At 53.4% G+C, this 20,150-nt stretch overlaps 2 protein-coding genes across 4 annotated transcripts; both read left to right on the top strand.

Annotated features, from left to right (window-relative positions):
- Positions 1-5,935: 5,935 nt before the first annotated feature.
- ZNF324 (zinc finger protein 324) lies at positions 5,936-10,979 on the top strand. Its single transcript, XM_023516461.1, has 3 exons — positions 5,936-6,242; positions 6,913-7,029; positions 7,895-10,979. The coding sequence occupies exons 1-3, from the start codon at positions 6,122-6,124 to the stop codon at positions 9,301-9,303; spliced, it is 1,647 nt and encodes a 548-aa protein (XP_023372229.1). The 5' UTR covers positions 5,936-6,121; the 3' UTR covers positions 9,304-10,979.
- Positions 10,980-11,114: 135 nt separating this feature from the next.
- Positions 11,115-18,466, top strand: ZNF446 (zinc finger protein 446). Of its 3 annotated transcripts, none has more exons than XM_023516418.1 (8): positions 11,115-11,682; positions 13,334-13,985; positions 14,949-15,330; positions 15,407-15,608; positions 15,798-15,955; positions 16,929-17,088; positions 17,252-17,326; positions 17,435-18,466. In XM_023516418.1, exons 3-8 carry the CDS (start codon positions 14,989-14,991, stop codon positions 17,971-17,973), a joined length of 1,476 nt encoding a protein of 491 aa, XP_023372186.1. In that variant the 5' UTR covers positions 11,115-11,682; positions 13,334-13,985; positions 14,949-14,988; the 3' UTR covers positions 17,974-18,466. The 3 variants fall into 3 exon arrangements, with proteins under 3 accessions (XP_023372186.1, XP_012664105.1, XP_023372187.1); XM_012808651.2 differs by having other exon boundaries at positions 17,249-17,326; XM_023516419.1 differs by lacking the exons at positions 11,115-11,682; positions 13,334-13,985 and having other exon boundaries at positions 14,953-15,250; positions 17,249-17,326.
- The last annotated feature ends 1,684 nt before the right edge of the window (positions 18,467-20,150 follow it).

Raw genomic sequence — 20,150 nt, 5'->3', positions numbered from 1 at the left:
ATTCGAACCCGCCACCTTAGGTGTATGTGGCTGGCGCCCTAGCCCCTTGAACCACAGGCGCTGAGCCCGTTTCCCTCTTTCTCAGGCTGATCTCCAACTCCTGAGTTCAAGGGATCCTCCTCCCTTGGCCTCTCAGAGAGCTAGGATTACAGGTGTGAGCTACTGTGCCTGGCTTATTGTTTTTCTTCAGTGTCTTTCTTCTGTGTTTTTCTTCTGTTGAGAGCCTATCCACAATGCCATCTCCTGAAATGAGATACAGGTGTTAAATTGTAATGGCCTATTTCCAGAGAAAAGAGTGGTTTAATAACATCCTTTGCCCTTCCACTATTAACTTCATTTTTCTGCCCTACGCCACCAGCTCAGCTTTTAATGAGAGACTTCCAGGGAAGTGTCAGGGGAACGTTGGGGTGCAGGAAGTGATTTCTCCAAATATAGCCCTTTGGTGTGCTGAGTGCTTTTGAAAATTGTAAGGCCAGGCAGCACCCAAAGCTCAGTGGGTAGGGTGCCGGTCACATACACCAAGGCTGGGGAGTTCAAACCTGGCCTGGGCCAGCTAAAATCAACAATGACAACTGCAACAACAACAACAACAACAAGAATAGTGGGCACCCTGTAGTCCCAGCTACTTGGGAGACTTGAGACAAAAGAATATCTTAAGCCCAAGAGTTTGAGGTTTCCGTGAGCTGTGATGCCACAGTACTCTACCAAGGGCAACACAGTGAGACTCTGTCTCAAAAGAAAAAGAAAGAAAGAAAATTGTCAGGCCTCAGACATAAGCCTCAGAATCAAATACTTTTAATCTAGTCTTTTTTGCCCCTCTCAAGGCTGGGAAGGATTCTCTAGAATTTCTTTATCTGACTAAGAAAGTATCTTTTTTTTTTTTTTTGAGACAGAGTCTCACTATGTTGCTCTTGGTAGAGTGCTGTTGTGTCACAGCTCACAGCAACCTCAAACTCTTGGGCTTAAGATATTCTCTTGCCTCAGCCTCCCAGGTACCTGGGACTACAGGTGCCCGCCACAACGCCAAGCTATTTTTTGTTCTAGTTGTCATTGTTGTTGTTTAGCAGGTCTGGTATGGGTTTGAACCCGCCAGCTCAGGTCTATGTGGCTGGGGCCCTAACCACTGCCCTATGGACACCAAGCCTAAGAAAGCATCTTATCAAAAGAAACACAATTGCTCCTATTCCATTTCTGAAATCTCATCTATTTCAGAAAAGAAAACTGAAGAATGACTTTTTTTTTTCAAGACTCAGTCTCACTTTGTTGCTGTGGGTAGAGTGTCATGGCATTATTACTGGATGAAGAGGATCCAGTGATATTACTGTCACTGTCAACCAGTATACAGGGATGGGTATAGGTCCACCAAACTTTGTCAGAAGGCAGGGATTCTGGAGAACAGTGAGAGTAGCCTCTCTAAGACTATTGTGTTCTTCCATTTCCAAAATTACAATTTTTTCACACAAAAGTTCACAGCAAAGACTACAGCAACCCCTATTCTAAATAATAATCACCATACTTCAAAGACCTATTACAACATTCCAATCCAAAAGTTAACCTCCTAAATAAATCCATCCAAAGTACTCAAGATAGAAGGTCTGGCGTGGTGGCTCACACCTGAAATCTTAGCACTCTGGGAAGCCAAGGCAGGTGGATTGCCTGAACTCACAGGTTCAAGACCAGCCTGAGCCTGAGCCAGAGCGAGACCTTGTCTCTAAAAATAGCTGGATGTTGTGGCAGGTGCCTGTAGTTCCAGCTACTTGGGAGGCTGAGGCAAGAGAATAGCTTGAGCCCAAGACTTTAAGGTTGCTGTGAGCTACAATGCCACAGCAATCTACCAGGGCAACAAAGTGAGACTCTCTCTCAAAAAACAAACAAACAACAACAACAACAAAAACCTAGTAAGAATGGAAGACAGGGGGTGAAGGTCAGGCAGGACCTAAACCACCCAGACCAACTGTGTTATGTCTGCCCTAGCCTGCCTGACTCCATCTTATTCTCGCTACGTGTGCTTTCACATCATAGCTCACAGCAACCTCAAACTCTTGGCTTAGCCTCCTGAGCAACTGGCACTACAGGTCCAAGACCTTGAGTTTGCTGTGAGCTATGACACCACAGTCCTCTACCCAGGACAACAGCTTGAGACTCTGTCTGAAAATTAATTAATTAATTAAATTATTTTAGGAAGAGCCATGTGCAGTGGCTCACGCCTGTAATCCTAGCATTCTGGGAGGTCCAGACAGGTGGGTTGCTTGAGCTCATGGGTTTGAAAGGAGCCTGTGCCACAGCAAGACCCCATCTCTGCTAAAAAGTACAAAAAACTGAGGCAAAGAGCATTGCTTGAGCCCAAGAGTTGGAGGATGCTATAAGCTATGATGTTGCCATGGCACTCTATGCAGGTCAGACAGCTTTACACTGTCTTTTAGATGACTTTTAGATGTGGTTAACCATGAATTTCTCTCTTGATATACAGCTAACTGCCATAGATCAATGCATGCCTCCTTATTAAAATGCCTACCTTGTTACTCAAATCTGGCCAATCTAGGCTTGGTCCCTGTAGCTCAGTGCTTAGAGTGCCAGACACACACACCGGAGCTGGAGGGTTTGAACCCAGGCGGGCCTGCTAAACAACAATGACAACTACAACAACAAAAAAAATAGCTGGGCATTGTGGCCGGCGCCTGTAGTCCTAGCTACTTGGGAGGTTGAGGCAAGAGAATAGCTTAAGCCCAAGAGTTTAAGGTTGTTGTGAACTGTGACCCCATAGCTCTCTACTGAGGGCGACATAGTGAGACTGTGTCTCAAAAGAAACAGACAATGAAAAAACAGACAGCTTAGTGTCTCTACAGTGAGAACATGCTGCCTCTAGATTCGCGTGTCCCGCTGAGAACCAGCCTGAGGAGAAAAACCACAGAGTCCATCTTGTGTTGTGTGGGACCAGGCAAGTCAAGTCTACAAGGAAGACTGATGGATGGTCTGGGCAAGTGTCTAAGCACAATCCCAGACGCAAGAAAAACTTAGGCTTTGAGGCTGGCAATTCTTGGGCCAGCTGTCCCAAAGCGGACCTGAAACGTCCACAGGAGACCCCAACATGAGGCGCAGTAAGGCCAGAGAGGGGCTATAACTCGCGCACCGCCCAGCCCTGTGCACAGCCTCCAGGAGCAGGCTGTGGCCCTCAGTCTCTCGGGGAGCCACAGGCAAAGAACGCCCAGGGAGTCGCGGGGGCGGGAAGCACGTGGCCCGGGCCACAAGGCGAAGAAGGCAGAGGTGGGATGTGAACCCCGAGCTCTGGCCCACGCCCCTCAGCCTGCATTTCCCGGAACGTCCCGCCCTTTGCGCCACTCGCTGCTCTGGCTTCCGAGGTTAGGTCTCAGAGCCGCGGGAGAGGACGCAGAGAACCGGGAAGGCGTGAGGGCAGGAAGAGCAGTCGCGCGGCGGTACCAGGCGCCGGAACGCGCGGGCTCCGAGCTGGGTAGCAGGACTGCCATTTCCCACGCCCCGCGGCAAGGCTGGGCCGTTGCCATAGAGATTGGTAACTGCACCGCCTAGGGGCGGAAAAGCAGGCCGCACTAAATCCACCCATGCTAGAAGGATCAGCGCGTGCGTCCCCAGCGCGAATTGGTTCAATGAGAGACTGGCGGGTTGGACTTCCGGCGTGCGGGACTGTCACTTCGCCGCCGGGCTTCAGGCTGTACCGGCGTTCAGGTCTGGGGCGGCGGGAACGGGGGGGTTGTTGAGGAGGTCCAGGGACGCGAGGCAGGGGAGGCGCGGGAGGCGCAGGAGGCCCTAGCGGAGGGCAGCTGGGCGCCAGTCCGTGCGCGAGTCGTGACGGCCCGTTCCGTCCCCAGCCTCGGTTTCTCTGCGTGTGACTGGGGCGGCCTGTGGGGCGTTCGGGCAGCAGCCGGGGCCACGTGCTTCCCGCCCCCGCGGCAGCCCCAGCGACTCCCTGGGCGTTATTTGCCTGTGACTCCCGGAGAGACTAAGGGCCACAGCCCGCTCCTGAAGGCTGCGCACAGAGCTCGGCAGTGCGCGAGTTGTAGCCCCTCTCTGGCCTCTTACTGCGCCTTATGTTGGGGGAAACCGCGGCGTTGACGGGCCTGGCCAAGGAGAGTCAAGGGACGGCTCTCCCGTGGAACTGCGACCTACCGAAAAAATGACTCTACCTGGACGACTTCCCCGCGTCGCTTTCGTCTCCGGCTGTCCTAGGGCAAGCAGAAGGGGGCTTCGTCCCCAACTCGGCGTCCAGGTCAGAGGGGCGGGCGCGTGTAGGTCCGGACCTTGGGCACCCGTGCGCATGAGGCGGTGAAGGAAGTTCGGGGGAGGGTCCTGCAAGTACAAGAGGTGGGAAGGAGACTGAGCCCTGGGTGTTTCTGAACTGAGCCTTCTCAACGTGGCGCTCGGGGGCGGAGATGCGGGCTCCTGAAAAGGCCGGCCAAGGGGTAGACTTCACCTCGAGGGCTGCGAAAACCAGAGCAGGTTTTGAACGGAATCTTGACATCCTCTGTGTTGGGATTTAAAAAACTCCATTCCACCGTTTGCTGCGTGGGGGTGTCGTTGTGAATGCAAGAGGTTACAGCCAACAGTCGGGGGAGCAGTGGGCGCCTGGGCTACATAGGGAGGGGGCAGTTGAACCCCAGTACCGCTGCTGCTGTCAGGTGTGGGATGTGCGCGGGTGTTGTGACTAAGAAACGCTGGCTATGGGCGGCGCCTGTATCTCAGTGACTAGGGTGCCAGCCCCGTATACGGAGGGTGGCGGGTTCAAACCCGGCCCCTGCCAAACTGCAACCAAAAAAAGCCGGACCTTGTGGCTGGCGCCTGTAGTCCCAGTTACTTGGGAGACTGAGGCAAGAGAATCAGCTAAGCCCAAGAGCTGGAGGTTGCTGTGAGCTGTGATGCCACAGCACTCTACCCAGGGCCACAAACTGAGACTTTGTCTTAAAAAAAAAAAAAAGAAAGAAAGAAAGAAAGAAATGCCGGGTTCTTCAGCCTGAGGACCTAGAGAAATGGAACTGCTATAGACAGAGAGGAGGATGTGAAGCATGAGGGCTTTCACTCAGGGGACTCATAACGATTCTGTGGCATCCCGGAGTGGAGGGGTCACTGGACCTGACCTTGTTGGCGTTGGGGCCAAAGCAGTGCCTACGAATTGCACTGAGGAGGGGGTGATGGCAGGGCCTGGGCCAGGGATAGACAGTTAGTGCTCAAGGTGAGAAGTGTGTGTTGGGGTGCCTGCAGGTATAGCAGAGTAGAGGGAGAGGAGAGAGGGTGGCAGCAGAGTAGAAAGAAACTGAGGGACACTGGTGTGAAAGGAGCAAAGGATTGACTTCCATGTGTTCACCAGGTCCTTGAGGCCACCCCCCTGGTTAGAATCATTTAGTCCCAAAGACTAGAGGAGCAATGTGAAAGTGTAAGGCAAATACAGCAGGGGAGGGTCCCAGAATGGGCATGCCCTGGGGGTACATGGCTGGAACTTACACTGTTGCTTGGTACAAGAGCAGGAAGGGCCTGCCTGGGGAGGGGTCAGGCATGATCATGCTGAGACATCAGTGGACACCTGGAACTTCCCTTGGTGTGGCAGCCAGCTTAGGCCCTAGGGCTTCCTCTGACTTGCTGGTGTAGAGGAACCCATTTGGGTGGGGCCCTAGACATCAGTGACCCAGACAAGGAGAGCAGAGGGCAGGAGCCCTGACAGGTGAGGGAAGTACCATCTGTCCCACACAGTGCTGGGACAGAAACAAGAAAGGAGAAGGCTCAGCACCTCTAGCTCAATGGTTAGGATGCTGGCCACATACACCAGGGCTGGTGGGATCAAACCTGGCCAGGGCCTGCTAAACAACAAAATAGCCTGGTGATGTGGCCGGTGTTTGTAGTTCTAGCTACTTGGGCAGCTAACACAAGAGAATCGCTTGAGCCTAGTAGTTTGAGGTTGCTGTGAGCTGTGAGCCCACAACACTCTACTCAGGGTGACATAATGAGACTCTGTCTCAAAGAAAAAGACCAGTGGCCAAGGGACATCAGGGAGGGTGGCCATCAGAGGGGAGCTTGGTCTTGAGTCACACACCATATTTAATTAAATAAGGCTTAGACCGTGTGTATCTCCCCTTGATTGCTATTGTAGGGCCTGATGGCCTTCGAGGATGTAGCTGTGTACTTCTCCCAGGAGGAGTGGGGGCTCCTGGACACAGCCCAGAGGGCCCTATATCGCCATGTGATGCTGGAAAACTTCACACTTGTGTCCTCATTGGGTAAGGCCTTGGTCCTCCGTGGGAAGTGTACTTAATGATAGGCTGGCCTGCTAGGATTATGTCCTCACCTCCCTGGGAACCAAGAGCAGGCCCACACCTTCAGGCCTGGGCCCACATGGGCCAGCAGTCTGGGCCCAGAGCAGGCTGGTTTACTCAACACTCATAGCATCCCTCTGGTTGTCAGGTCTCTATGCCTGGGGACCCATGAGCTGTTCCATTAATTCCCTTGCAATGATGCCATCTTCAGGTTCTCCTGGTTGCAAAAATGACATGATCCCTTTCTTCTTTTCTTTTCTTTCCTTTTTTTATGCCAAAGTCTCACTCTGTCACCCTGGGGTTGAGTGCCATGGTGGCATCCTAGCTCACAGCAACCTCAAACCCTTGGGCTCAAGAGAACCTCTTGCCTCAGCCTCCCAAGTAGCTGGGACTACAGACCTGTGCCACCATGCCCTGCTAATTTTCTATTTTTAGTAGAGACAAGCTCTTGCTCTTGCTCAGGCTAGTCTCAAACTCTTGAGCTCAAGCATCGTACAGTGCTAGGATTACAGGCATGAGCCACAGCCCCCAGCCAGGAAGATTCCTTTCCATGAAGCCCTGATTCCTGTCCTCTGTTGGGAGGTGGGTGGCCCTGAGGCAGGGCTGGCCTCTCATTCGTTCCTCCTTCTCAAAGGACTCTCTACTTCCCGACCTCGTGTGGTTGTCCAACTGGAGCGAGGCGAAGAGCCCTGGGTTCCCAGCAGGATTGACTCAACCCCAGCCAGGAACGCACAGGGGAGGCGCAATCCTGGTGAGTGGGAGCTCACATGGGGTGAACTTAGGACCAACCTGTGGCCAAGCCTCTTGGCCCCCTTCCTGACCCCTAGACACACTTCCTCTCCCACCTCCCACCCGATTGCTTTCCTTTCCATCATCAGCCTTTCCTGGAGGCTACAGCCTTAACTGCCCTGGAAGAAGAGCTCCAAGGGCACAGGGGCCCGCTTCACACACAGGGTCTCCCCAGACAGTGGTGAGACCTGCCCAGAGTCCTGCCTTCAGCTGGATTATGTGGCCTCAAACCCTCCATGTATGCCTGCCACACTTGTGGAGTCAGTTCTTTCTCTTCATGTTTGTGTTCATCAAGTGTTTCTTGAACATCTGTGGCGGCCAGCCCGATCTCAGGTCCTGTAGAACCAGCCTCAGCCAGGACTCTCTGGTCCTGCTTTTGTGAGGCAGACTGGTCCCCAGAGAGGCAGTAGGTGAGCAGGGTTTGTGAATGAATCTACAGCATTAGATGATGGTCAGTGCCAGGAGCAAAAGCTGACTGGGGTGGCAGTGCCTGAGGGAGGAGCACTCAGGGAGAAGGAAGCGAGTCTTGGAAGGGGAGGAGCAGCTGCCACCATTGGGTGGCACACAGCATGTACTCAGCTTTCCTCACCTTCATGTTTGAGCATTGGCAGGTGGTGCCTACATTGTGGGAGCCTCGGATAGAGTGAGTTACACACTTACCAGTGCAGATGCTGTCCCAAGTCCCCCAACACCTACCCCATGGGGGCCTCAGCTTCCCCTTTTCCCTAAACTACTACCCGTGGCATCCCTCTTGCCTGTCCACTCAGCCTTCTTTGGTCACCTCTTGGCCAGGATATCCCAGGTAGCCACCATTTCTCTACCTTCAGGTTCCCGGCATTTGGCAGAGGACAGAAATGTTTCCAGAGAAGCAGCCTCACAAGGGGCCATCCCTGATGTTGGTGCCTGGCACAGTGCAAAAAGCCAGGGGGGAGAACAGGGCGCCTCCCTGTCACAGGAGCGAAAACCCACAGGGGTGTCGATGGTCTACTGGGAGAGTCTCCTGCTCAGCTCAGGCACTGGCCAGGCAAGCGTCAGCCTGCGACTGACATCCCCCTTAAGGCTTCCTGAGGGCACCGGGTTCACAAAGGCCCACCCAGGCCACACTGAGCCAAGGATGCAGCCCCAGCGGCTGGAGCAGCATAAGCTGTCCTCCCGGGAGGCCCCTGGGAGACCTTTTCCAACGGTCCCGGACCCAGGGGCTGTTAGCGGTACCCAGGAACGCAGAGTAAGTGCGGAGTGGCTCAAACCCCAGAGACTCCCCAGCGACCAGATGCCCCCAACCTGGGATGAACTGGGCGAGGCTCTGAACACTGGCCCCGGCCTCCCTGGGGAGAAGCCCTTTGAATGCAGGGCGTGCACCAAAGTGTTCGTGAAGAGCTCAGACCTCCTCAAGCACCTGCGCACCCACACTGGGGAGCGCCCCTACGAGTGCGCACAGTGTGGCAAGGCCTTCAGCCAGACCTCGCACCTGACGCAGCACCAGCGTATCCACAGTGGGGAGACGCCCTACGCGTGCGCAGCGTGCGGCAAGGCCTTCCGGCACAGCTCATCGCTGGTGCGGCACCAGCGCATCCACACCGCAGAGAAGGCCTTCAGTTGCAGTGAGTGCGGCAAAGCCTTCAGTCACGGCTCCAACCTTAGCCAGCACCGCAAGATCCACGCGGGCGGGCGGCCCTATGCCTGTGGGCAGTGCGGCCGCCGCTTCTGCCGCAACTCACACTTGATCCAACATGAGCGCACGCACACGGGAGAGAAGCCCTTTTCCTGCGCACTCTGTGGTGCTGCCTTCAGTCAGGGCTCCTCTCTCTTTAAGCACCAGCGTGTGCACACGGGGGAAAAGCCCTTCTCTTGCCCGCAGTGTGGACGTGCCTTCAGCCATAGCTCCAACCTCACACAACACCAGCTGCTGCACACAGGGGAGCGGCCCTTCCGCTGCACAGACTGTGGCAAGGCCTTTGCTAAGGGAGCGGTGCTACTCAGCCACCGGCGCATCCACACTGGCGAGAAGCCTTTTGTGTGCACACAGTGCGGCCGTGCCTTCCGGGAGCGCCCGGCACTCTTCCACCACCAGAGGATCCACACTGGCGAGAAGGCTGTGCGGCGGCCTAGGGCCAGCCGACAATCCCTGGCCAAGCCTCCTTTAGGGACTTCATCAACAGTATTGAGGAGGGAAGCAGATTCCAGTGCTGCTCCTGCCTCAGACCCAGCTGCTGTCCCCAATCTAGCTGAAGCCTGAGGTCATAGCCCACCCTTCCTGGGCCTTCTGTGAATCCCTTCCTCAGTTGTTAGGCCCGTATCTTCTACAAATCCTTGGTGAGGGAAATCCCTGTCCATTTGAGTCAGGCAGAAGAAGCAAGATCCATTGGCTGTGGTTCTATTTGCATGTGATGACAGGATTTGCCACTTCAGTTCCAGCTTACACTTCTATCCCCAAAGAAGTCACAGTGCAGAAACATTACAGATAGAACCCCAGGTGCCTGGGATTCTGGTGGGCCAAGACTGTAGTCAGAGTCAGTGAGAGGCCGACAAAGGCAGCCCTGCACAGTGAGGATGCTTCAGGTGTGTTTTGACAGGGATGATGCTAAGGTGAGGAGAGGAAATGCAGGCATGTGGGCCAGGGAGGGTCAGAGAACCTTCTAATGTCTCCACACAACCTGGCCACTGGACAAATGGTGAGGAACTTCCCCTTCTGAGGCCTTGGTTCATCCAAAGCTTCATGGCTCATCAGTCTTAGTACACAAGAGGGCATAGGGAAATGGGATTAGTGCTGGCTTTGGCCAGGTGGCTGGACTCTGAATTTTAGCTTCCTCTGGGAAAAAGAAAAAAGATTTGGTCAGTGAGCATCATGTTGGCAGACACTCTGATAGTCAACACATTTGCTGCAATCTCCTGTTGAGTGCTGGGAAATTGCAGCCCTGTGTGATGGCTTCTGTGCCTTCTATCCCTCCTTGGAAGATAAGGAAACTGAGACACACAGAGGGGAAGGGAATTGCCTGTGTCAAACAGCAGAGCTTGGACTCAAACTCAGGGAGACTGGCATCATGTCCTGAGCTATGCTCTAGCCTTCCTGGTATGGGGCCTGGCCTGACTCCCCACATATATCCAACTGAGGCTGTGGAAGCCTCCAGGGAAAGGTGTGGCTCTTAGCATTGGAAACACACATACAGGGTGATGGGTCTACAGTGGCACTTGTTCACATTCTCATCCAAGTCTCAACCTTTGCCTAGTGTCACAGACTCTTTTTCCAAATTCAGCCTCACAAGAAGTCTACATCTGAGGTGACAGTAATAACTTCAGAGGAGAAAAGAGGCTGGCTTGTTTTTTCTAGGTTTGACATGCACTCCTATTCTTCCTTCTCAATTACAGGTGGACAGAGAGCCAAGTAGGAAGGAGTTGCCATTACCTAAGGTCATGTGTGACACCATCCTGAGATCCAACTCCCACCCCCCAATGTAATACTCCTGAATGGTAGGGATAGAAGAGTGGTTTGGGGGACCTGTTTGCTTCCTCTGGCCTTTAGCATACCAGGCTCTCACACCACCTGAAGCTTTACGTGCTGGGAAATTAATGGCCTTTTGCCTAGAACAACAACAAAAAAAGACTAGCATTTACAACTTGAAATAGACATTGTAATTCTTGCTTAGCAATGTGAACCTCTGTCCTGACTCCATGGCATGGTTCAGGTTTAATAAGAGTTCAAAGGCTCTCTGATAAAAGTTCTTTTCAAATACTTGTACATCCATGTCACCCTAATATATCTACAGATGATGCTGAACATGCAAAGGTCAGGGTGTTATTGTTGCAGAAGTTCAGGGTCTTCATCCTTCAAGAGGGCACAGGGTAGAAATGGAACCTGGGTTCGGCGCCTGTGGCTCAAGTGGCTAAGGCACTCTTAGGAGGCCGAGGCAGGAGACTCGCTTGAGCCTAGGAGTTGGAGGTTGCTGTGAGCTGTGATGTCATAGCACTCCACCCAGGGGGACAGCTTGAGGCTCTGTCTCAAAAAAAAAAAAAAAAATAGAAATGGAACCTGTCTAGGGTCCAGTGAATGACTGAGATGCCTCCATTCTCCTTGTGGAAGGGGAACAGTTAAACACTGTGTTAAGTGGACAGGGTGGGGCTTACCTAAGCAGCAAGTCTGCTGGCAGATGAGTCTTCCTGGTCCTGGCCATGTAAGCATGGCAAGTTAGGAATCCAAAGCAGGAATGTGTGCCACCTGCTGCTAAGGCAGTAGGTATGGCCATGAGTGGTTATCCTACAAACTTAACTGCAGCCTAGTGAGCACTCCATCCCATGGCTTCCCAAACCTTGCAACCATCCATCATATACAAGGAACACAAACTAAGTTCCCACCCACCTGCCATGGAAGCCAGACCCAACTTTGCCCCTCGAACCTCTCAAGTTCCTGCAAGGGGGAGGGTATGCAGGACCCAGTTCCCCAAGACCCTGAAAGGGTAGGCCCTCTGAGGTGGGCCTCCTGATAATCTGTAGGTCCCTGAACCACCGTCTGCCATTGTTGATTCGAGTAACTATGGAGCTGTGAGATGGAGATGAATTCACCCTGCCTGCCAGAGACTTCAGGGAATCCCTAGGACTCAGCAGCAAAGGTATCATACAAGTGAGTATCCTGAAAATGAAATCTTTTCTGGCTTTGGACAAACTTCCTGGAGCTATTTCTGCCCTAAGCCCTTACCCCTCAGGCTGGTTTCAATGCCTTAGCCTGTCTTCTCAGCAGCCTCCCTGCTGCATCAAATTCTCTTCTACCTCTGTTTGTGTCCCTGTTGGTCCTCAGCTCCACTACTGTCCTTGAAAATACCCCTCCCGGGGCTGGGTGCCTGTAGCACAGTGGTTAGAACGCCAGCCCTGTGCAGCAGGGGTGGCAGGTTCCAACCTAGCCCAGGCCTGTTTAACAAAAAACAAAAGGAAAAGAAAACTACTAATCTTTGGGTGGGCAAGGTGGCTGATGCTTGTAATCCTAGCACTGTAAGACTGAGGTGGGTGGATTGCCTGACCTCACAGGTTTGAGAGCAGCTTGAGCCAGAACAAGACCTCATCTCATCTCTAAAAATAGCTGGGTGTTGTGGTGGTCACCTGTAGTCCCAGCTACTTGGGAGGCTGAGGCAAGAGAACCGCCTTAGCCCAGGAGCTGGAGTTTGCTGTGAGCTGTAACACCAGGGCACTGTACTGAAGGCAACGAAGTGAGACTCTGTCTCTTTAAAAAAAAAAAAAAAGATGGCGAGTGCCTGTAGTCCCAGCTACCTGGGAGGATGAGGCAAGAGAATCACCTAAGCCCAGGAGCTGGAGGTTGCTTTGAGCTGTGACCCTGCCACAGCACTCTACAGAGGGCAATAAAGTGAGACTCTGTCTCTTAAAAAAAAATAAAAAAGGAAAATACCCCTCCCAATATGAAGTACTGGTGGTTGAACCCCCTCAAACACACACACACACACACACACACACACACACACGCTCTTAATTGCTGGTGAACAGGCAATGATTGTAAATGTGCCCCTGGGCTTCTGGGCCAAAAGGTCAGATAGAACACATGCCTCACACCCAGCTCAGAAATCCACTGAAACCACAGGGGCAGTGTTTAAAACATAAACCCACAAGAGCAAGGACGGTGAAAGGGTACTCAACAGCAATGTATTCCAAAGCTAGAAGTGGATGATGAGATGTCACTAATTATGGAATGCCAAATACTGAGTTGGCACTGATGGAAGTGAACAGAGGTCCCACCAGGTAGCCAGGAGAGAAGAGGTGGAACAGTTGCCTTGGGGACATCTACTTGAGCCTTCAAAGCCTCAGTGCTCTCCCCACCTGGTTTAGGGTGAAAGTTGTTTCTAAAGAATCTGCACGGCTCCAGAGGGAAAACGTAAGTGCCCCCTACAAAGCACAACCTGATGAAGCCACTGGGAAGCTCAGCGTTGACAATCCCACTCCCGCATGTGCTCGGAGCTTGCAATGCTTGTGCAAGACCACTGCTCTTCATCCAACTCAGGCAGCCAGGGATTCCCAGGTAACAGATGAAACCAAACCAAAGAGGCAGATGCAATTTAGGTTTGAATAAGTAAGTCATGGTTCAACCACTTGATGTGTGGAAGCACGCTGACCCCATCCCACAGTCCGATTTTAAAATAGTGTCATTGCCTATTGAAATGAATGAAAGGTCGCCCTGTCTAGTTCTGCTTCCCAGAGTAAACAAAAGGTAAACAAATGGTTGAGCACGTCCTTAGCCTAGACAGAAACCTCCATTCTTTACTTTGCAGGCCTGATACCTGGATATGGCAGAAACTGAGGGTGCAATCAAGAGACAGTTAACCTCATCGGCAAAGGGGTTGAACCCGAGTCACTGTTCCCTGCATATGCGCAGGGCGCATGGTGCAGGTCGAATGAAAAACCCCGCACCCTGTTCGCGAGGGCAATCCCCAGGGGTGGAGACAAAATCCCAGGTTCAGGCTGCCCCTTCAGCGTCGCCTCCCACGGCCACCTGGAAACGAGTCCCGGCAGAATTATTCGACTCGGGCGCCGAGCCGTCTCTTGAGGCCTCCGAGAATGGCAAGGAAGAGGGCAACAGCTGTGTCCGGTGGAAGCGCTCTACTTGTTACCTGGGCGACGCTGAGCGGTCGCTAGTTCTGATTGGCCTGATTGTCACACTTTCCGTCCCTACCACCTTTGCCAATGGTAAGGGAGCGCATCTCAGATGAGAGCGGCCTCAGAAAAATGAGCCTTCGCTTGCGGAGGCTGAGCCAGTCTCTGCTTCCTCAGACTCTTGGAAAACGTAGTTGGATGCGCTGGGGGCGGTGCCTCCAGAGCAGGAGCGGTATTGGCCAGCCGGTGTCGTCAGGCTACGCTCCGACAAGCGGTATTGTAGGTTCCACTTCCCGGAAGCAGTCTCCGGGCCGTGGCGGCGGGATTGAGGTGAGCGTGGGTCTGGGTGGGTAAGTCGCGGCTTTCCTCACCCCACCCCAGTTGGGTCTGAGGCCGGCTCCTCTTGCCTGCGCTCTGGAGAGCCCGCCTCCGTCCCTAAGTGCCTTGCGCGTCCCCACCTGGTAGCCTTGCACAGGCCTGTCCGCTCCCCCTCAGCCTGGCTCCTTGTGACCCCTCCCCGGTACTCTTGGAAGCCATTCTTACTCTTTTGAGGGGAATCAGATCTTGAATTTCCAGGGTGCTTTGGATAGGTCCAGGGTCTGGCCTGGTATGAAGGGGCCCCTCTCAGGTGGGCGTGTTTCACTGCAGACCGTATTCAGGACCCGGATACCGTGGCAACCCCATGAATCTATGTAACATTTTCTTGGTTTTGCATTTCGTTGGTACATACTTGGACTCAGTGGTAGTCATCCATCATTCCCTGTGGTCAGCAAGCATTGTGTCTCGTGGTGCACCTAATCCTTCAGTCCCTGCCTGCCCCATGGTGTGGACGTGCCTTGTGCCTCACTGAAGTGAACATGTCTCAGAGATTGTGGAGATAGGCCTTGATACAGTCCAGCCTGGCCTTGCCATCTACCTTTTGACCCTTTCATGCCCAGGGCTCCTGCTCCCCTAGACCATGCCCCAAGTGACCACTCCCCTTCTCTAGTGGGTACCATCTGCAGCTCCTTGGCCTGTCCCTGGCAGCCTGTGAAAATTCCCCATTCCTATCTCTTCACCATCACCTCCCAACAGTTCGGCAATTTCCTAGAAGCTCCCTGGACACCTTGCCTCCAGGCATTTGTCCCCAAAGCTTCTTCCTGCTATCAGTTCTCATCGTGTTCATCTTGTGATCCCCTTCCTTCATGAAGATCTTGTCCTCCCCTACTTACAGCCTTATCATCTATTCTGTTCTGGCCTGAGCTCTCTGGGGTGGACCTCTTAACCGATACCCTGGCTCCTCCTTTCATGTAGGTCCATCTTTATAACTCCAAGAAGACCCCCTTGAACAAGAATGCCATCCTCTCTGGGTCCCCCATGCCTGCCTCTTATGGACCCGCAGACCACCTTCAAAGAACCTGAGGCTGCACGCCTGCGCTTTCGGGGATTCTGCTACCAGGAGGTGGCAGGTCCCCAAGAGGCCCTGACCCAGCTGAGAGAGCTGTGTTGCCAGTGGCTGCGTCCAGATGCCCACTCCAAGGAGCAGATGGTGGAGCTGCTGGTGCTGGAGCAGTTCCTGGGTGTGCTGCCTCCTGAGATCCAGGCGTGGGTTCGAGGTCAGCAGCCAGGCAGCCCTGAGGCGGCTGCTTCCCTGGTCGAGGGGCTGCAGCATGACCCTGGGCAGTTGCTTGGCTGGGTGAGTATGGCTAGAATTGGCTTCTGGGAGAGACCAACCAAAACTAGAGTCCCTGTGACTTTCTTCTTCTCCTCAGATCACAGCCCACATCCTGAAGCGGGAGGTACTCCCTGCAGTCCAGAAGACAGAGGAGTCTTTGAGGAGCCCTCATCCCTCAGGGACGGTGGAGTCCCCTGGAGCAGCCCCTGGGGAGAGTTCACAAGACACCAGGATAGAGGGGTCCACCCAGCTCAGTTGCAATGTGAAAGAGGAACCCGATGCTGATGGGCAGGAAATGGGTGCGGTTAAGGCTGTGCCAGGGATGAGGGGCTCCTAGAGGAAGTGTAGACATCCCTGGCTAAGTTGGGAGTCTGGGAGGTTGAATAAGTATGGATGTCCCCAGCTGGGGTGGGAACCTGGGAAGGACTGCAGAACTGGGTCCTTGTGAGGCTGGAGCAAAGGGTGGCTGCCCATCATGTCACACACAGGATCAAGGCCACAGCAACAAAACCAGCTTCTGATCCACCCTGTCTCACCTGGACCTGACACTCCCCCCTCCGGTGCTCCCCTTTCAGCCCAGTCCCCCAAGGGGCACCTTGGACACCAGGAACCAGCCTCCACGTCCTTTCAACCACCCAGGATTCAAGTAAGCAGCCCCAAGTAGGAAATGTAGGCTAGAGGTGTGGGAGGGGACTGTCCCTGTGGCTGCCCTGTGGTTTTCCTGGCTCTTTGCTGCCCAGAAATGGAGTCAATAGCAGTAGTCCCTCCCCACAGGACCTAGGGACAGAGGGACAGGCTGGTGGCCTCTCTATCATTGGAAAGGATTCAGGCCTTAGACCATGGAAACCTAGTTTAGAATGGCTAGAACTGGTGGGCTTGGCTTTTTCACCTCCAGAGAAGTCATTCAGGTTTGCTGCTGCTAGAGGTCCTGGGCTGGCTCCTAGAGGTTTGAACTTTCTTGTGTAAGTGGGGAAGGGACAAGATGACCAGCTGTGGCATGATTCCCCCCAACACCTGAGACCAGAACAGAAACTCTCTGGGAAATGCCTGAAGTCCCTTCTCTCCTGGGGCTTTCCTCATAGGGCAACCTGCTGGGCCTGGGAGCTCAACTCAAAGCTTCTGCTACCTGGAGCACTTGGCTCCCAAGTGTGGGTAATGGGGTCTTGTCCTCTCCCAGTTCCTCTGCTTCTCAACCACTCCACTGGGGAGCTTCCACAGTAGAAGTGCAAGTTAAGACAGCAGGATGCACCCTCCACAGTATCCTCACTTCCAGCCTACACCATCTCTAGCTGTGGCTTCTTGGATCGGCCACCTCCCTGCCCCTGGACCTGCTTCAGCTTGTCCTTCAAGATTATTTTCCCCAGCCCAGCAAAGCCCCAGGTGATGGGACTCAGGCAGGGAGGAGGGCTGGCCCCTAAAGCAGGGAGTACCTTCCTTGGTAAAGCCATTCTGGTCCTGCCATGTTTCCAAGCTCCCAAGTGGGGTGGGGCAGCCAGGGCCATGAGCACTGGCAGCTTGGTCAGGTTATCTGAAGGAGGACCCCAGCACTCAGCACCCATCTCAGCTTCATCCTTAGCCACTCAGCAGATGAGGCTTAAGTAGCCCACTTTCTCCCCCAGGTAATGAATAAGGACGTGGCCACCAGTGGGGCAGTGAGCGGGCAGGCGCCTACAGGGATAGGTTCTGGCCCACAGGAGGAATGGGGGCTGCTGGACCCATCGCAGAAGGAACTATACTGGGATGCGATGCTGGAGAAGTACGGCTCGGTGGTGTCCCTGGGTGAGGACCTGCTCACCCCAGCCCTTCCTGAGCCTGCCACCCAGTGTCACCGAGTTCACCCTTCTTGCAGAGGGGCACCCCTGTACCCCCCTTGGAGCCCTCACTGTGTGCCTCCTTTGTGTGATCTCAGAACCACACCTGACTACGCTCCTTACCCCAGCAGGGTTGCCACCCCCATCAGAGGCAGAGCCTGAGACACTGGGTATGGGGACCAACATCAGCAGAAGCCGCTGTCCAGGTGAGTGTCACTCCCCGGGGGAGCTCGTTCTGCCCCACAGGCCTGAGTGGGATGGGCTGGCATCATGGGTGCCAGGACTCAGCTCGGTGTACCCCCTCTTCCTGCCAGGAGTTGAGTGTGAGGGTCCATCTGGCTGCCCAGAGGTCCAGCGACCCCGCGGGCCAGAGCCTGTCTCCTGGGAGGGCCTGGCCCAGGCAGCCCCGTCGGTTGGCCCCAGGACACAGCCTGCACACCTCCTGACCACGCCCCTAGAGGCTGGAGAGCCGGGCGCCCCCTCCAGGAAGCCCTACATGTGTGAACAGTGCGGCCGTGGCTTCGACTGGAAATCCGTGTTCGTCATCCACCACCGGACGCACGCGGGCGGTCAGAGTGCGCGGGCGCTGGACACTCAAGGCAATGCAGGAAAGTCACCACAGGGCCCCCGGGAACCAGCCACTTCAAGACAACCCCGGCGATCATTGGCAGGGCCTCGCAGCTATGCATGTGAGGAGTGTGGGCGCAGCTTCAGCTGGAAGTCGCAGCTGGTCATCCACCGCAAGAGCCACGCTGGCCAGCGGCGCCACTTTTGCAGTGACTGCGGCCATGGCTTTGACTGGAAGTCCCAGCTGGTTATCCACAGGAAGAGCCACCGGCCTGAGGCCCTGTGAACCCCTGGACACAGCTGCCCCGCCTTAGGGGCTTTACTCAGCACCAGGATCTGCCTCAGTCCAGAAGACTCAGGGGCAGCAGAGAACTCTCTAGTGAACCAGTGTTCCCCAGCCAGTTCTATGCCCCTGGTCTGGCCTTCCCAAAAAAGACCTGGGTAAAGTTTAAAGCAGCTGCTCCTTCCATTCTTCCCCATCTTCTGAAATGAGGCCTGGGTTTAAGTCCTAGGGTAACTAGTAATTCTGGGGTGCCAACCCCCAGGCTCCCCACTTGTGACATGGTGCAGGCCCACCATACTCCCTACTCCTGTAACCTTGTTGCCCCAGGTGGGAGCTCAACTATGCCTTCCCACCCCTGCCAGTGGCTATGCCTGAGGTCTCAGTTTAGAAGGCAGCAGAAAGCTCAGGAAAGCATGGCTGCTTCTGTTTGTCCTGTTTTGTGTGACCCTCGTACCTCTATGTGTGTTAGGTTTTTACATAAATTCCACTTTTATAATGGGGAGTTTCCGAATAAAAAATCCTGATTTCTGGCTTTTGCTGGTCAGAAGAGTACCCTTCTCTTCCCAGCAAGGGTAGTCACAGGGCAGCCGAGCCCAGAAAGGCCAACCCTCCTTGCCACAGTGCCTCTGCCTCCCTTTCTCCCTGGCTACCCATATCACTTCCCAGTTCATTGGACTATAAGCTCTTAAGCTTGGGCTTTGGTGGACAGAGAAGGGACTTCCTTTCCAAGCATGAAAGGACAAGGGTTGACCTCTCTGAGAAGATGAACACACATAGGTGTTTCTGAGGCCTATGCACACCTCCAAATCAGGGCTGCATCTCTACAAGGTAAGTTGGTCACATAGCGGGAGGGCAAAGGGTCAGCTCTATACTGCCCAGGAAGATTAGGGATTTTTTTTTTTTTTAACACAGCTGCTTAGATCTGAGATTGGAGATTTTTGGTTGGATTCTTTTGTTATTTGTTTTTTTTCCAAGAGACAAGAGTCTTGCTCTGTTGCCCAGGCTGGAATACAGTAGTGTAATCATATCTCACTGCATCCTTCAACTCCTGAAGTAAATCTGTCTTCCTGCATGTAGCTGGGGCTGTAGGCACATACCACACACCCAGCTAATTTTTCTATTTTTTGCAGAGACAAGTTCTTGCTATTGCTTAGGTCTCAAACAATCCTTCCCACCTCAGCCTCCCAAAGTGGTAGGATTAGAAGTGTGAGCCACCTCACTCATCCTAAAATTTCTTTAAAATATGGAATGCTTCATAAATTTGTCATCTTCTCATTCCAATTTTAGTATATGGGCTGCTGAAGTACACAAAAATTTAGTGTGTTTTTTAAATGCCTGAATGCATCTTCCATTTTCTGGCCGGCACCATTTCTGCCAAGGCCAGAGAGTTTGCTGTTCTACCCCATGGTATCCTGTGCTAGAGTCAATGCTCCTGAGCAAACATTTTGGTACTACTCTATTTCCTTAGGATATATTTTCCAAAGTGATGTTGGTAAATTACAGGGAGCATGGGATTTTTTGTTTTATTTTTGTTTTTTGGCTTAAAGGACACAAATTAATTATCGTGTAGTTCTAGAGACCAGAATTTAGACACCATCTCATCAAGCTAAAATCAAGATGTTGGCAGGGCTGCAATTCTTCTGTAAACTCTTGAGAGAAATTGTTATTTGCCTTTCTGTTTCTAGAGGCTGCCTGAATTCCTCAGCTCATGGCCCCTTCCTCCATCTTCAAAGTCAGCTCATCAATATAAGCCTTCCTTCTGCCTCCTTCTTCCACTTGTAAAAAAGAACTCATGTGGGCTTGGTGCCCATTAGCACAGTAGTTGTGGCACCAGCCACATGCACCAAGGTTGGCAGGTTCGAGCCCAGCCTGAGCCAGCTAAACAACAATGACAACTGCAACAAAAAATTGCCAGGCATGGTGGCAGGAGCCTGTAGTCTCAGCTGCTTGGGAGGCTGAGGCAAGAGAATCACTGAAGCCCAAGAATTTCAGGCCACTATGAGCTGTGATGCCACAGCACTCTACTGAGGGTAACATAGTGAGACTGTCTCAAAAAAAAGAAAAAAAGAAAAGAACTCTTGTGGGCCAGGCATGGTGGCTCACATCTGTAATCCCAGCACTTTGGGAGGCTGAGGCAGGTAGATTGCTTGAGGTCAGGAGTTCAAGATCAGCCTGAGCAA

The sequence above is a fragment of the Otolemur garnettii genome, unplaced genomic scaffold (genome assembly GCF_000181295.1).
Source record: "Otolemur garnettii isolate 467f Iridium unplaced genomic scaffold, OtoGar3 scaffold00091, whole genome shotgun sequence".
In the NCBI taxonomy this organism is placed as follows: domain Eukaryota; kingdom Metazoa; phylum Chordata; class Mammalia; order Primates; family Galagidae; genus Otolemur; species Otolemur garnettii.
Note: the sequence above shows the minus strand (reverse complement) of the source record. Positions and strands in the feature narration are given on the sequence as shown.

Excerpts from the sequence above, each read along its gene's own strand:
- ZNF324 (XM_023516461.1), top strand. The coding sequence starts at position 6,122 with ATGGCCTTCGAGGATGTAGCTGTGTACTTCTCCCAGGAGGAGTGGGGG. Across the intron at positions 6,243-6,912 it reads CACACTTGTGTCCTCATTGG|GACTCTCTACTTCCCGACCT; the intron begins GTAAGGCCTTGG and ends TCCTTCTCAAAG. Across the intron at positions 7,030-7,894 it reads ACAGGGGAGGCGCAATCCTG|GTTCCCGGCATTTGGCAGAG; the intron begins GTGAGTGGGAGC and ends CTCTACCTTCAG.
- ZNF446 (XM_012808651.2), top strand. The coding sequence starts at position 14,989 with ATGCCATCCTCTCTGGGTCCCCCATGCCTGCCTCTTATGGACCCGCAG. Across the intron at positions 15,331-15,406 it reads CTGGGCAGTTGCTTGGCTGG|ATCACAGCCCACATCCTGAA; the intron begins GTGAGTATGGCT and ends TCTTCTCCTCAG. Across the intron at positions 15,956-16,928 it reads TTCAACCACCCAGGATTCAA|GTAATGAATAAGGACGTGGC; the intron begins GTAAGCAGCCCC and ends TTTCTCCCCCAG.